This window comes from Sceloporus occidentalis, unplaced genomic scaffold (genome assembly GCF_023333645.1).
Source record: "Sceloporus occidentalis isolate IW3139 unplaced genomic scaffold, rSceOcc1.0.p SCAF_2, whole genome shotgun sequence".
NCBI lineage: Eukaryota > Metazoa > Chordata > Lepidosauria > Squamata > Phrynosomatidae > Sceloporus > Sceloporus occidentalis.
In genome coordinates this window covers 98867762-98885178 of record NW_028316982.1, presented here as the reverse complement: position 1 = coordinate 98885178, position 17417 = coordinate 98867762, and the positions used below count along the sequence as shown (strand labels likewise).

At 42.2% G+C, this 17417-nt stretch overlaps 1 protein-coding gene across 2 annotated transcripts in view; it reads right to left on the bottom strand.

The window, feature by feature from the left end:
- Positions 1 to 3459: 3459 nt before the first annotated feature.
- DNAJB12 (DnaJ heat shock protein family (Hsp40) member B12) overlaps positions 3460 to 17417 on the bottom strand; it is a 48531-nt gene continuing 34573 nt past the window's right edge. For both annotated transcript variants that reach the window (XM_089510400.1, XM_089510399.1), the window contains 4 exons: positions 16832 to 16941; positions 9179 to 9351; positions 8029 to 8180; positions 3460 to 5838 (listed from right to left, as the gene is read on the bottom strand). In XM_089510400.1, coding sequence (XP_089366526.1) covers positions 8059 to 8180; positions 9179 to 9351; positions 16832 to 16941 — 405 coding nt within the window. In that variant the 3' untranslated portion in view covers positions 3460 to 5838; positions 8029 to 8058. The remainder of the gene's footprint in view (positions 5839 to 8028; positions 8181 to 9178; positions 9352 to 16831; positions 16942 to 17417) is intronic.

The window sequence follows — 17417 nt, the reverse complement described above, 5'->3', positions numbered from 1 at the left end:
AGGATGTAAAGGACGAAGCAAAGGAAAAAATGCCAAAGAACTTACAAAACTCTAGCAGGGATAACTATTTGTGCTCATACTAAAGGCTGAATGAATGAGAGAGTAGAAGGGGGTCAGTGCTTCCAGGGCAGATTAAACTCTTGCCTTTCACTGTAGATAGATTGATAGATAGATAAGTTAAAATACAGTACTTACATTGATCCATGGATAAGTTGACTCAGGTTTTTTTTTTGGGGGGGGGGTGTCAATTTTTCAACATAAATTTCTAGATCTATGCATCAGTATACACAGTAAATAAAATAATAAATAATACAAAATACAAAATAATCCAAGTGGCCAGGTGCCCAATTTCTGCATCTGACACTGCGATGGGAATCTACTCGCTAGCAGCATAGATGGATGGAGATATGGGACATGCGGGGACTTGCTGTAGAGTTTTGTGGAAATTCAATTTGACCTGCGTTAAGGCCCTTTTACTCCAAGAGTGGGCCAGATCCACTGGATCCATGTCCAATCTGCCAGGATCTGTCCCATTCCTGGCCCCAGGGTTTTGGCTTGTGTCATCCAAACAGTGAAGTGTGAGGAGCACAGACATTTTGGCCCATATGGACAGCTCCTTAGGCATACCTTCCATACACTAGTATCCAGGGATGCTTTGCGTGATCAAAGGCTTTGGGACTCACCTGGGTTGGTGCAGGGATGGGTGGGTGTTTGCACGCCTGTCCCTATGCTGATCCAGGGGGCACTACTGGCACATACCCCTTCCCTTGCTGCACTGTCAACAGTAGTCAGAAGCCCCTCTGAGCTCTTTACTCTGGGATCAGACTGGATCTTCCGGATCCATGTCTGTACTGGCTATCCTGGCCCCGGTGCGAAACTGGGTTAATTCCTGGGTTGGTGACAGTGCTGATGGCACACTGGTTAAGTGCCAGTACTGCAGCCACTCACAGCCACAAGGTTGTGAGTTCGATCCCGCAGGGCTCCAGGGTCCATTCAGCCTTCCATCCTTTGCTAGGCCAGTAAAATGAGTACCCAGCTTGTTGGGGGCAATTGGCTTACACATTGTAAACCACTTAGGGAGTGCTAGTTCACTGATAAGCAGTATAGAAATGTACTTGCTATTGCTATTGGTGTGAGGATGGGCAGGTATTCAAACATCCATCTCCCATATCAGCCCAAAACCCGGGGCCACTCCTTACCTTGCCAGCATGTGAACAATCTGAGATGCCCCCTCCACCCGTTACCCCATTTGATGTGGAAACAGGGTGCCTGGTTGCACCCATGTGACCAGGTATCCCATTTCTGCATCAGATGGAGCGACTGGGGGCTTCTTGCATGGTTTGGCAAGGTAAAGAACACTGGGGATAGGGTGGGGTGTCAGAACAGCCCAGTTTCTTAGAACCTCCATGCAAAACCAGGGTTATTTTACCCTGGGATAAAGGCTCTTTACCTTGGGGTCAGACTGGATCCTCCAGATCTGTGTCTGAACTGGTGGGATCAGACTCGATCCTGCCATGGGGGTTTCGGTCTGCATCATCTAAACTAGACAATGCAAGGCTGGTGGAGATCCAGGCCATTTAGCCCGTGTCGACAACCTCTTACTTTCTTGTTAAGTAATAGGATTTCATGTTCACATATAATGAAGCAAAGCCCTGTCTAATTTAATGGTCTTATACAGACCATCAGCTGCCATGGGAAGCCCATAATATTCTGGATGTCAATGTATGGATGCCATTATTTGACTATACTCTTTGCCAGGCATTCCCACAACTCTCACACCTCTTTTTGGAGCATGCAAGACCTTGTTCTAGTACTTACTTTTGTACTTTACTTGTTGTTGCGTGCCTTTACATTGTTTTCAATTTATGGTGGCCCTAAGGCAACCCTATCATGGTGTTTTCTTGACAAGAGTTGTTCAGAGGTTTGGCACTACCTTCCCCTGAGGCTGAGAGAATGTGACCTGCCCAAGGACACCCAGTGGATCTCCATGGCCAAGCTGGGAATTGAACCCTGGTCTGTTACTTCAGGCTTTTGTTTCCATCCTCCACAGCATTTACTCTGAAGCTCCCTTGATCAGATTTGCATCCTTCTGCCAAATGCATTTGCTTCAATTCTTGTAAGGATGCAGTTCACCTCCTGCTAATAGTTCTTTCTTATGGAAGCTTAGCTGTGGTCCCAGAAACCAAATTGTTCTCATCAGTACTATTCACAGAGCAAGTAATTCCTCTAAAGTATTCCTGTGTTTGTGGTCTCTTATCTCTTAAAGGAAGAATTGAATGGTGTAAAAGGATAATGATCAGTGGATGTGACAACTCTCAGTAACATGTCCATATCCTGGTTCCATGCACCATTGAGAATGGATAGGTTGAGAGCTCCAGTCAGCACTAAGGAGTCCTTTATCTTTCACTTGGAGGAGGTGGTTGAATCAGCTCTGCCACTGACGGGTTAAAAGACTTCATTCCTAGGTATTGCCTGGCATCCAGTTAGTGATATATCCAACTGTAAGTTCAATACACATCTGCATATGTCTTTGGTTGTTGTGGAGGTTGATGTTGTCTTCCTCTCTCTGCAACAAGGTCCACCCCACGCATCTGCTGCAACTTCTGCATGGGCATTGTGACTGGTGGAGAATGGGTGAGACTGGAAATGCATCTGGTTATGTCCCCGTAGGCAGGCGTAAAATTATTACATCAGTCAGTGAGACCTCTGGAGGACCTTGGGAGATCTCATCAGTTAGTGTCTGGCTATAGGGGCACAGCCAGGAGATTCTCTGATCACCCACTGCCCTGTGCTCCACTGTGGCTAAACAGTAGTGGAGGGGGGGAGCTGAGAAGAGATAAGTAGTTCTGCCTTTGAAATCTTTATGCTGCACTTTTATCTATTGGATTTTGGCCACAGTGGTATATTGCACTGTCTATACATGAGACATACATTGCTCCAACATGATGATAGGATCCTGTTTGGTACAAGCCAAATCACTCAGCTCCAGAGGAAATGGGCAGGTCCCAGTCTTCAGGGCTAGTTTGGTCTTCCCCCCACCTCTGTCCAAAATGATAACCAGCCATAAGGTGGGTTTGGATTATAACAGAATGTGAGGAGACAGCACCAGCTGATATTTGTTGGGGCAGAAAATACATTCTTCATCAGCTACTCTGACAAGGATTTTCATCATACAGTACAGCAGCTTTTCACACACAGGACTAGAAAAGTCCATGGCTTATGTTGCTTGTACCAGCAGAACACTTAATCCCTACCGTTGCTAACAACTGGGTTTTGCCAGTCTTGGAGATCGGCAATATGTTCAGTAATAAAAACAAGCAACAGTTCAGCACAGTTCATGGTAAGGGCAATTGTTTCAACCCCACGAGTGTAGATGGCACCACTGCACCCACTTTTGTGGACTCTAATTTGCTTGTACAATCCGAGCTTCATGAAAGAAATGCCAGCAGAGAGCTTTCATGTTATAAACCTTTATTTATAGATGTACAATTGTATAATTGATTCTAAATTAAAAAATACAGCCTTTGAAGATTATCTTTCAGGATCTATGCTTCTTTATTGCACATTGTTCATTCCATCCATGGCTATCTACGTAAGAAATCAAAAGGGTTGGACAGATAGGCACTGAGACTTGCCAATGCCATTTTTCAAGACGTGGGTAACTTCATGCTGAACCGTTGAATGGGTGGCCCTCTGGAGACAAGAGCCGGGATGACTGCAAGTCAGATGATAGGGCTGAGACTTCAGACAATATCATAGTCCAATTACCTGCCATCACAGGACAATGCAAAGCAGGAAGGCCTTCTTATAGTATACACTGAGTGAATTTTCTCCTTCAAATGTGGGTAACCTGATAACAGGTAGTGATTAAATGCAGGATGCATACTTTACATTAAATTAGGATCTAGTATGTCAATTCTAGAGGAAGCGCAGGACTAAAAGAATGACCCTTGTACACCTAATAAGTATTTGGGAAAGTTTCTTGTTTGAAATAAAAACCCCAGAAACCCTGGGGGATTCTAAGACTCTAATCCAAAAAGTAACATTCTCAAGCTTTACTCCTAAACTGTCTTTTGATACCTTCTGTTATTCTGTAAGTTTCCAAAAAGGAAGTCTGAAATCTCTTACTGATAATGTCTCTGGATGAAATTTAACACAGAAATATGGAGAAGACTCCCGTCTACACGGTCAAGGGCAATTTGGTGCACTTGGCAGAACTCAATCTTCTCTTAACCAGACACATTTGCCCATTCAAAGCCCCTATTTCATTCCATGGTGGGCAAAGGCCCCCATGTGCCAGAGGAGTGTGTGGCATGTTTCCTCGGTTGTCATGAATACAGGATCGCTTGCTAGACAAGAGCAAACCCTGTGGATTACAACTACCTCAGGAGAGTTGGGCTTATCATAACTGGGAGCGTTAACCTGTTTACGCTCTGGCGTATGGCTCAGTTGCCTGAAATAACATAGCTTTAAGGCTGTCCTGATAGCACTGTATTAAAACAAACAAACAAACAAACAAATCAAGATGAGCATTACTGAGAAAATGGGTTGGTTATCCCCTAATGGAAAAGGGGCAACCCAGTCCAGGGACATTACTATTTTCCCACTTTCAATTTGCTCAAGCCGTAATGACTATAGCAAACCCTCCTTTGACAGAAAGGCCCTGTTTTTTGGAGGATGCTGACACAAGGGTGTGTAAACATCCACTGCTGTTGTGTGTCCAGCCCCTGCAAGAGGATAAGGAGCTCCCCTTTATAGGACAACAGACACCAGGTTCCTGGAATGAAGTCAGCAGTAGCAGTATGTCAAGCAGAGGCTGCTTTTGCTGACTACAGCTTTGTAGTGCTGCGAGCTGGAAGCAATCAGCCCAGGGAAAAACAGGTGACCAAAGGGACACAGCTTGTGGAAAGCTCTGTGTACCAGAGCTAACACTGATTGCAAGGCAGAAAGGTTGGAGCCGCTAAAACATAAAAAAATAAATAAATACGAAGCTCCACACGAACACCCAAGCAACCGCAATGAACTTCGAAAGCATTTGGGGCAATTTTGCTTCCTTCCTCTATGAGGAACAAACACTCTGTAGAGATACCAGCAATTTAGACCCCAGTCCCAAAAATTTCACAAGATTTTACTGATCCTCTGATACAAAAGGGGAAACAATGGCAGGTCCAATTCTACAGGTTTTTTCTTTCTCCAGAAAAACCAAGCCATTAAAAAATATAAAAATGCTGTGTCATCAGATAAGGTTGCCTTAAGTAGGAAAGGTTTCACAAGGCTGGTCTGCAGGGTGCTGAGGGGAGAAAAGGGTAACGTTCACACATCCTGGGTTAAGAAGTTCAGCATAAATTGAAATAATTTAATTCTATCCCTGCATAGTTTAGAAGTACAAGATATTTACAGCTAATAAGTTAATTCTAAATATTTTCTCTTGCTTTTTAAAACTAATTTTGTTTTAGTCCTACAGATCTTCCAATTTCACCCTCTCTCTTTGAAGTGACCAGTGCAATTGCAGGAGGCTCTCTCCTTCTATTCTGATTTTCAGTAGGCCTTTAAAAAAACAATTCCTCAACACTTGCTCTCAGGATGGCTGGATCCCAGGAAAGAGACATCTGACAGTGAAGGAAGGGGGGGGACATAAGTCTTTTTTCCCCTGTTCTAAGAGACATTCAAGTCTAATGATGGACAGACAAGAGAGAGAGAGAGAGAGAGATAGGAGAGGGCAGTTGTGCGTTGCTAATTCTCCAATTCCATTTTAATTTAAGGTCTGATTCTTTAAATAGAAAGTCTGTCGCCTTGGCTCAGTGTACTTCCCCCAAAGTCTTCTGGCATTTGAACAGTCTGAGAATAAAAGCAGTAATAGTATCAGTCTCTAGTGTATTAAGAGGCTAGCAGAAACAACAGAGGACATATTTCCACCACCACCCTTCCCATGAGCAATACATTTGACTGGTGTAACTGGAAACGCTCATTTAAACTTATCTTTTGCTCCTCGGATATATGGAGAAATTCCCAGTAACTGTTTAATGTAAACAAACAATACAGGTTTCACCACTTATAAGGAGGAAACAGAGGAGGAGGAATTGCAACAATAGTGCGGAGCACTGATGGAACGAGAAGAAGCACAGCATACCCAATAAAGGCAAATATCATGTAAGTTCAGAGTGCTGGCAGTGGACAAATGTTAAGTTCAGATAACCTGCAAAAATCCTACATGGGTGCCTTCAAATCTGTGTCTGTTCACCCAATCAAATGTCTAAATGTGGGCCTCAACATTCCAGAGAGCTTTTAGCAGGAATAGAGGGGGTCTATGTCACTGAGGTCCCTTACCAGGAAACCAACAGGACTTAATCGCAACCGACTCTAGGGGACAGTGCTCATTTCTTTTACTAATCCAAAGAGCCAGCATTGTCCAAACAAGACTCTGGTGGTCATGTGGCCAACATGACTGCACAGAAGGCTGCTACCTTCCTACCAAGATGGTACCTATTTATCTACTTGCATTTGCATGCTTTTAAACTGTGAGGTTGGCAGAAGCTGGGCAGGAGCTCACCCCATCATGAGGCACTTGGGCCTTGAACTGCCAACTTTCTGATCATCAGAATTGGTTTCTTAACCACTAAGCCACCTCATCCCTATGCTAAAGTAAGCCCCACATTTCTAAAAATTGATCAAGATCTTTTCCTCATCAACTTGATGAGCCTGTAGTTTAGACATGAGTTCTGGCTGAGCTCACTCCCTAACATGCTAATTCTCTACATAGAGGGAAAGGTTTTGTGTGAAGGTCAATTTAATCATAGAATCATAGAGTTGGAAGAAACCCTGAAGGCCATCCAGTCCAACCCCCTGTCACACAGGAATCAAAGCATCCCCAAAGATGGCCATCTAGAAGAGAGGGGGGCTCCCTCTGCCCCAGCTCCCAAAAGAGGGGCATCTCCCTCCCTCCCTTTCCCTGCAAACTTCCCAGGAGGATCCCAGGTAAAGAGACTGTGTGTGTGTGTGTGTGTTGTATTTCTTGTCCAAGGGTGAGCAATTGTGAGCTTTTGCTGGACTGCAGCTCCCATAAGTCCTAGCCCTCAGTGGTGTGGGATTATGGAAGATGTGGTTCAAAAACATCTGAAGAGTCACAGTTACTCTATCCTTGTTTTAGTCAAATTTTGTCAAACTTCATTACTTACAGGGAAATGTCACCACAGAGAGACAAATCCCTTTTAATTCTCTACAAACACAAAGAGGCTACGTAATAGGTCACATTGTTTGCATGAAGCAGCTCCCACTACAGTTCTGGTGATTTCATCATGCCATTTCAAAACCCACCTTTTTCTTTTCTTTTGGCAGTTTATAATGAAAATTTTGCCAACTCTTTAAAGAAAGTATTTCTTATCTCTTAGTTATGAAGCTACCAGGTTTTCAATTTTAAAGCCGCAGGTAACACAAAGTAGCTTATCCAATGTAAGCAATGTGGACCAGTTTGTTCAGGGTATTTTCAGATATCACAGAACTAGGGTTAAGTGAATGGCATATCTTGACTGGTTTGAAGAGGAGCCTGCAAAGGCTGCATTCCACATTTGTAGCTTCTGCAAGCCCGACTGTAGAAATCCTACTGTACGAATATACTGAAGTAATCTCTCATTCAGCTGTAGCACTCCACCGGTAAAAACTAATCCACTGTCATTCATACATGTTTTCACTGAGATAGTGATTGGAGACAGCAAATGCTTAACAATAAACAAGGGAGAACCCAAACACTGATCAGGCCATTTTGGTTTCCTTGTCAAGGAAGACACATCAAAAAGCTATAGAAAAGAAATTAAGCTGAATGTCCTGGCAGAGGACATGGCTTCTTGATTAAGGACTGAGTGTACCTGGAGAGAAAAGCCAAATCTTAGCTATGGAGTCTGTCAGAAAAGAAGTACTGTTGTGCTGTAGTTTGAAATCTCAAAAAAAATAAAAATAAATAAAAAATAAAAAAAAAAGGAAAGAAAGAAAGAAAGAAAAGAAAAGAAAGAAAAAGAAACTACCTGCACTTACTTAAATCTCTAGGAACTGTTTCAGTGGCAACTATCCATGCATCGATGCTTGAACCTCAGAAAGTCTGCTGCAGCTTGGTGTGCCCATCTTTTGCGCTCTCTGATACAGTTCTGCATCTCCAAAGTAACGTGCTCTGTAGAGTAACCCTTCCTCTGTAAAAGAAAGCCAAATCACTGAAGCCATTGTCCAGAATCTGGTCCAGTGGCATTATTCTCTTTGGTCTGTACAATACTCATTGCCAAATTCTCCCATAAAGTTCACTGGAGGAAGAATAAGCTTCCCAGTTTCTCCAGGAACAGTTTCTTACCTCTCCCATTTTGTGCAGTGCACCATTTTAGGCAGGGGGCCAACAAAAATGTTTACCAACTGCTGATCATTGCTTCAGAAATTTGCAATTACAGTTTAGCTTACAAATAACTGGCAAAATAGGTTATATGGAGATAGACAACCTGGTCATCACTAAACCACTGAATGTACCGCAGTCACACACTTCTCCAAGTTTTGAAGGACTACATTAAGAAATCTGTTGTGTTAGCCACAGGCCATAACTACTGGTTCTGTCTAAAACATGAGTTTGCATTTACCTGTAGCATCTAAATACACTGGACAAGGACGTTGGCTGAATCAGACTCTGAAATACGTCAAGGCTGCCCTAAGCTTATCTTTGGATAACAACATCTCAACACTTTTGTCAAGCACATTTGTATTCTCAAAGCTCTAAAAGCCTAAGCACAATAAGTCAAGTTAGAGAGATAGCTTTCTCTACCAGGGGTGAGCAAACTGGCCGCCTGCAAATTCAATCTGGACCCTGGACCAATTTTATCAGTTCCACAGGTCAGAAAAAGGAAAAAAAAAGTTGTAACAGAAAGAGCACCTACAGGAATGCTACCTCTACATTTCATAGATAACGTGTATATTATGCAAATATATTTTTGACCCAGTGCATATACTCTATAAGAATCAAACTCAATCCATAATTATTACAAAAAATAGATTTTGATCCCTCACAGACCACTGTATCAAAAGAGTATCCCTAAGAGTATGGGAAAATATTATCTTTCTCTTACAATACAAAATTACTTGATTCCAAGAAGAGGTACACAAATGAACATTATAACTATTCTTAAACATCTGGAGGTACTGTACTCACTCTGTTGTTTTTCCTTCCAACAGTTATTTCTGAGGTTTGCAATGTAATCATCTTCCACACTCCTTTCCACATTTTTCAGATTTGTGCCAGTATATTCTTCTGCAAAGTTCTCAGCTACATAGTATACTACTTTCAAATGATCAGTCACTCTCTTGTATATATGTCCGACAGATCTGGGGGGAAAAGAAAGGGAGAGAGGGAAGGGATAATGAAAATAGTCAGGATAAAGAAACTAAGTTTAATCAATTGATAAGATGTAGAGCAGTGTTGTTAGAACAAGAAATGGCCATAAAGCTCCCTAGTCTGGATGGATGGTGTTGGGGAATCAGTGATTCCTTTTATAGAATCATAGAATTGGAAGAGACCACAAGGGCCATCCAGTCCAACCCCATTCTGCCCATGCAGGATCTCTCAATCAAAGCATCCCTGACAGATGGCCATCCAGTTTAAAGACCTCCAAGGAAGGAAACTCCACTACACTCCGAGGGAGTGTGTTCCACTGTCGAACAGCCCTTACTGTCAGGAAGTTCCTCCTAATGTTGAGGTGTAATCTCTTTTCCTGGAACTTGTATCCACTGCTCCGGGTCCTAGTCTCTGGAGCAGCAGAAAACAAGCTCCGCTTCCATACAATCTGCCCCGTACCTTAAGGTCCTCTGGGAGGAATTTACTACAACCCTTAAAGACCAGGCTGACAGCGACCTCCCAGAGGACATTTTCTGCAACCGCTCCCAATTTATGGAATGGCCTGCCAGACGAGATCTGTCACATTAACAATCTAGAGAGCTTTAAAAAAGCCATTAAGACGGATCTCTTCCGGCAGGCCTTCCCGGAATAAAATACTCAGCCACGGATAAGACTTTCCATCTAGTGACTCTGCCCTAGTTTGTTTGGATTAGTTGGTTTTTAATCTTATATTGTTTAATCTTGTTTTAAGGGGGGGGGGGTACTGTGTATATATACTTGTATTTTAACTTCCTGTACGCCGCTTTGATTGCTTGGCAAAAAGCGGGACAGAAATAAAAAAAATATTTTTTTATTTTTATTTTTATGAGCATGTCAAAGTTACAGCATGGTCAGTGATCATGCTGGCTGGAGGATTCTGGGAATTGTAGTCCACAGAGTTACTTGTTCAAACTTTGGTAGAGCAGCAGTCACTTGCTCTCCATCCCCTACCCCAGTTAGGTCAGGGCAGAACAGCCTTGGAGGAATAGTGTTATCTCAGTGTATTGCCATTTGCTCTTATTCCGAACATTAAGGCTCTATAATATTTTAAACAAAAGCAAGACACACACATGGATGAGATCCCCACTGTGAGAAACTATTTCTGCCCATGGTAAAATTTACACAAACTGATATTTCTGGCAGAGGATTACTGCAGCAAACCAATCTGTGACTAACCACACAAGCCAGCTTGGAAGTTATGAAGTATAACTCCCAAGAATAACCCCAATACACTATCACCACTCGCCATGCTGGCTTGGAAGATCCTTGGAAGTTGGTGCTCCCCAAAATGACAGGAAGCCCTGGCACATGTGACACAAACATGGTGGGATGAAAGCAACAAACCAACACTTGACCTACATCACAAGATCCTCTTAGCCCAAAGGAGTTATAGTCCAATGTGCAAAGCAATCTCACCAGCACTCAAAACACAGTTTTGGTGACCAAAATTAAGGTACAGACATACTTCAGTTAACAAAGCTAATGACAAAGAAGCTCCTTTTAAAGAAGCCTTTTTGCATCCCCTTGCCCTCCTGAATTTTTACAGCAGCATCTGCCTTTGGAGGATGGTGAAAAAGGGTCTGTTACTTTAAGTGCTGAATTACAGCAGTATGTCTGAAGTAAAGAGTGCAATAAAGCTTGAACTGGAAAAGAATGGGATTCTGCTCTATTAGATACTACTGCTGCTGTATGTGCCTGCCTACGAGAGGTCATGTAAACAGCAGCTGCCTCCAGAGCACCCTAGTCAGAATGCATGAAAAGCAAAAGGGAAAAGCAGATTGCCCCCCAGCATGTTTAAAAGTATAGATCTACAGGTTTGGCCACCAAAATGGGATTCATAAGAAAAGTGGGGGCTGATGAAAGGAAGTCATTGCTAGATGCATTCCGGAAGAAGCTTTTAAGCAATCTCTAGACAATTCAAAATTGTTCTGTTTGTTTATGCAACACTCCTCTGATCTGGTTCTTCCATTTCTCGTGGGCTTATTGTTATTTTTGGATAAAATGTTTGCTTAAACACTGGTTTTTGAGGGTTTTTTTTTGGGGGGGGGGGTGGCGGTGTGTGATTTAGGAACCCCATCCTATTTTTTCCATGTTATTTCTGCTACCCAATTTTTCTATTAAAGAAATAATGTCCAGGAACACATCTACTTTGTTAATTGAAGTAGACCAGCTGTACTGCCAATCTAACGTGCAAGAGAGTTTAGCTTCTTTTGATGAATTTGTCTCCACCGACGACAACATGCAATATAGCTCAGAAGCAATTTCTGATGGCTTCTGAACCCCTGCCTCTTTAGCAGTCAGAGGCAACATTTTGATAAGAATGTGCTCAGATTATCAGGTCATCCCAAAAGCTTTGATGAGCAGGCAAAGCAAATAGTGACATATCACCACTGCCCCCTGCTGGCTGGTTCTATGAGCTGATCTGGCACCATCACTTCAGCTTTAATGACAAATACTGGCAGAATGCATTTATATTAAATTCTGTTGCTCAAGCAGTGGATGGGATTGCTGTCAAGATGTTTGCCATTTAGTTGATGCAGCTAATCTGCTTGCGATGAATCAACAGTGGAACTGATGGACTTGGCTTCCTATTCAAATCTCTCCAGGGGGAGGGATATAGCTGATCATAAAAAATGAAGGAGCAAGGTCTACAGTCTGTGAACAGAGCAGAATCGAAGGGTTAAACCCTAAGGGAAACGCCAGTCAGCAGGGTTCAAACCCTTCCCCTGACTTCTTCCAGTGAATTAAGCCTGTACAGCTCCTAAAGAAAAATCCAGTAGCAGTGACTTACGTGTATGAATATAAAAAAGGAATACTGTACTAGATTGAAGGCAGCTGAATAACAGCCCATTTAAGGCCAAAAATAGTAATTTCCTCCAATTTAGCTGTTATTGGGCCATTCTTCAACTCAGAAGGTTTGGATAATAATTCCCATCATCCTTAAAAGGACACGTTGGCTGGGTATGATTAGTCTAATTAACAATTTGTAAGACGCTCCAGCAGAACAGCAAAACATAAAAACTCTTAATGAATGAATGAATTGCTTCTGAAAAGCAGCGGAAGGCTGTGCTAGAAGTCAGACTTTAAACCTAGGAGGCACCTGTGTGTGTCTGTGCCTTCAAGCTACCTGCTGACCCCATGAACTTCACAGGGTTTTCTTAGATAAGGGCTGCTCCGTACTGCAGAAATAATCCAGTTTGACATCATTTTAACTGCCATGTCACAATGCTATGGAATTATGGGATTTTTAGTTTATTGTGGCACCAGAAGTCTCTGACAAAGAAGGCTAAATATCTCACAAAACTACAAATCCCAGAATTCCATAGCATTGAGCTATGGCAGTTAAAGTGGTGTCAACCTAGATTATTTCTGCAGTGTGGATGCAGTCTAGGAACACTCAGAGTTGGAATTGCCAGTTCCTTCCTCTGCAATATAGCTTACAGCATCTGGGATTCACTGGTGGTTGCCCATACAACCATTACCCAGGGCTGATCCTGATTGGCTTCCAAAATCAGACAGGATCTGGTGCCTTTAATCCAGTTCGACACCACTTCACAGGCACCTGCTTCACAGGAAACTGCTGGATGCTGTTCTAAATGTAAGTAAGCTGCTCAGGAAAACCTTGAGCAGATTTGGGTTTTCATTCCAGTGTATGACACCTCCTGCCCTGTCCTCAGTTACCTTGCAACTTTTTCAATCTGTTATGATTCTGGAACCCCCAATTTTGCCACCAAATGTATGGCAATCCGCCATGCTCTGAAGGCTGCTGAAGAATGAGTCACAACCAGCACAAGCGCCATTGCAGTCCAGTAGTTAAGAGAGAGTTGGGCTGATATTTGGGAGACCAAGGTTCAAGTCCCCATTACTACTACTACTATTATTAGTATTATACTAATTTAACACTTATACTAACAGATTTCCCCCAATAATGGAAGACAAGACAGTTTACAAATTATTAAAACCAGTACAGATTAGAAACATACAACATCTGTAAAAAGTTACTTTAAAAAACAATTAAACCATCTCCAGAGTTAAAATAATTACATAATTAAAATAGTATGAAAAAATCAACAAACTATATACCATTAAAAGCCTGATTGAATAGAAACGTTTTACTTTCCTGAAGAAAGGGAACAAAGAGAAAGCCATTTTAGCTAAAGAGGGAGTTCCAAAGTCTAGGAGCAGCCACCAAAAAGGCCTTCTTCCTTGGGGAGGTACAAGAACAGAAAAAAGGTCTGTTCCTGAGATCTTAAGGGCTCACACAGGCTAGTATAGGGCAATATGGCCCATCAAATAGCCATTCTCAAGCAGGCAATGGCTATGTGTGAAAAAAGAGACTACCATACAGACACAATTGGGATCACATGCACTAAATGCCCAAATACTCAGACTCATCTAAATACTCATAGTCATATATAAGTCTTTAGAATTAGCGCCAAAAGTTTAAAATATAATACCCACATCACAGATGTATAAATAAAAGCTAGTTCATATAGTGGGCAATAACAATACAAAATACAGAATTTTCATACACAATGAAGATGTATAACAGAGGTAACAACGTATCTGTTGTGTTATACTGTATGTGTATTTTGTATTTTATTTATATACATGCTGTTGTGTGGATGTTCTGGGTTTAGTTTTTGTATCAAATTCTAAGCATTATACATAAAGATTACTTTTAGTCTTTGGGCATTTGATCTCAAGTCTCTCACTGAACTATGAAACTTAATGTGTCTTCATGGGCCAATCACTCTCTCAGCCTTACTTAGTCTACCTCACAGGATTACTGTGAGGATGAAAGGAGGATGAGATCCATGAATGCTATCCCTTTAATAATACAGAGGGATTTCTATGTAACTGACTAACTAACCACTCAGGGCTAGTGACCTTTCCTACACTGATACGGGCAATGGCATAATACACAAGACCTCCACACATCTTGGAAAGACTGCCCACAGCTTTTCAAAACTGTTCTCAAATGAAATTGGCCATTGTAAGCCAGGAATGGGAATCATCTGGCCCTCCATGTGCTGTGGGACTGCAACTCCCGGCAGCCCACATAGGCAACAGTGGGAAATGCTGTAAGCTGCAGTGTGACATTTGGAAGGTTGCATGATTCCCCTTCTGTAAGCTATTGCTCCATTCCATCATGCTTCTACTCCAGATTTATGAGAGCCTGAGAATACATGTTACACAACCATTGTGCAACCTGATTTCAGATGACCGTCATTCTGTCATTCTGTGACTTTGTAAGAGCCACTTGATTATAGCCAGACAAACTGATTTGCCTGAAATGAAGCACCATGGGTGAAGTCTAACATCCAATACATTTTATATAATTTGTACAAGACCTACCTTCAAGATAGGATTGTAAATAATCTGAACTGAATATACATGCATAATGGAATACATATATTTCTGCACTTTGCTTCTTGCTTTGATTTCAGGTTTCAGAGAAATTTTCAATACTGAAAATGCCTGTGAGCCCATGCTGAGAGCAATATCCAAGCACTTCCCACACCCACTTCCCACATCCATTAAAAGGAATGTTCTACCAAAATGATGTGCACTTTTTAGCCTTTTTTTGGCCTGTTACAGACAGCCAAAATAAAGCTGCTTCGAGTCACAGTGGAGGTATGGTGTTTCAATGATGCATGAGTCCTAAGAGTCCAGAAGTCTCACCAAAGCCATGCTCCAGCCCTAAGGACTGGAGCGTGGCTTTGGTGTGGCTTCTGGACTCTTAGGATGCATGCATCATTGAAACACCATACTTCCACTGTGACTCGAAGCAGCTTTATTTTGGCTGTCTGTAACAGGCCTTAGTCTCTATTTTATAGAACTGGCTTTTTCTTAAGGTGCTAAGACTTGAATCTACTTTCCCTTCCTCAATAGATGTTTGTGCTCCTGCTGTATTTCAGAATGGTAGTATGCTTCACCTACCCCCACCTTAGGTCAGGTTAAGATTAGTTATCTGGGGTTCTTCAACCTACACTTAATGGGGTGTATGTGGCAGATTTCACTTGGGCATACAGAATCTGAGATATTTGAAATGGTGCCTTGTTTGGGAAACTCAAATCTGGTCAACTTTTCCACAATATTGCCTAGTCATTATTTCTCAAACGGACACTGGAACAACTAGATCCTATAATTACCAGAATTACATACACCAAGTATATCTAGTTGGTGGAAAAATCCTTCCATTTGAATTACGGCTAGGGGCAAAAGTGCAAACCTTATTCCCAACTGCAACTTGCCTTTCATTCTTATTTGCATTCCCTCTTCATGGGCATGAAAGCAGAATGGAAAGAAAGAAACACACCAGCAGAAGAAGGATTCTCTTTCTGGCTCTTGAGCTAAAGTATGCCAGACTTCTCTCTCCTTCTAGCTGATTCAAGAAGTACAAGTGGCAAATGGGGAATTGACAAAGGAGGTGCTGTTGGATGCACTGTGGGGTGATTTCAAACAGCCTGTTAGCTGTTCTCTTCATGAAAAATGAATGCAAAGAAAGGGTGCAAAGGGGAAGTAAACATTCTGCAGAGTTGTCCTTGCTGCGTATCTGGTACTTTTCCAGATATAATCTGCAGCCCTAGCCTCTGTCATTCTGTGCCTTAATCAGCTGGTAAAATTGGTCATTGCACAAGGAATGTTCTTCTCTCCACCCAAAGCTGAGTTAATAGTCTCAGCTGTTAACTGCAACTACAGGGATCCTTTCACACAGCAAAGAAAATGCCTATCACTGGAGGAGAACCAGATTTTCCTTTGTTCTTTGACAGTCCTGATGGGTGGCTTGCTAGAAGGGCAAGAGTTAAACAGTGCAGGGGAACATTTGAAAAAAGACAGTAGGGGGAGAAGCAGAATTCTCTTTACACCTTTAAATAAATGAAAAGGTCATTTTGACACCAACTTGAGCAATCTCAGGAGGATCCTCTCTATCCTTGTCACTTTAACATTCATAAAAGAAATGCAGGACAAATGCCCCTAATCCAAGACTTCCTGACACAGGAAATGAAAAAGAAACAAGGTGTTTATATAGGAACTCCTTCCACTGGGTAAGGAGTTCTAATAATCACCAGTTTCTTTGAAAACTGGGCAACTGATTCATTAAACTAATATGGACCAGTTTCTGTAGAAGCCCCATGGCAGATTTTCAAGCAACTGATTCTTTACCCCCAATGCAAACTGAGGTCCTACAATTCTTTTCCATGTGAATGCATGAAAGTTTTAAATCTGTTCTTATCCCAGTAGGCATTACTGAAAGCCAGGAGATACTTGTGGGATAAATGTCAAGAAGGAAAGAGAAGCAACACAGAGGAAAGAACACGCCAAACCAAGCCAGCAACTGGCAAACAGTGCCTGCATTGGCACTTTGTTCCTTCCCATACCCTTAAGTGCCCAAGATAACTGTGTAGAAGAGTAATGGGAACTAACGGTCTGTGGCTCAAACTGTAAGGTGGACTGGAGACCATCATCTGGCTGAGAGCAGACACAATTATGAGGATGAGAATAGGCATCAGCTGGACAAACATACCAAGGCCACCCTGCAGAGGAAGAAAGGAAGGCTGTCAGTGTATTTGCATTCATAAAACAGCTTGCTATTTCCCACTCTTGTCTTGCTCAGAACAAGCCATTTTTCAGCCCTGGGTTTACACAAGGAAGGAAGAATTTAACACGGAATGAATTTGGCAATACAACTGAAGCACATTCAGCATTTTGCCCTATTTTCACAACACTCAGTATAACACCCCTTGAAGTTGGGTCAGTCAGTATATTACCATTATCCCAATACTATGAATAGTGGCTGGGGCTCAGAGAACAGAATTTTACTTCGTGTCCTTGGAAAGTTCATGGTGGAATTCAGATTGGAACCAGTGACAATCTGATTCTGGGCTCAGACTCTTAGCATCTATGCTTTACTTGCTACCCAGTAGTTGAAATACGATTGGGGAAAGGCGAAGGAGAGAAGAGACAAGCTTGCTGAAACATATTCATCAAGTATGAATCAGGCTACTCTGCA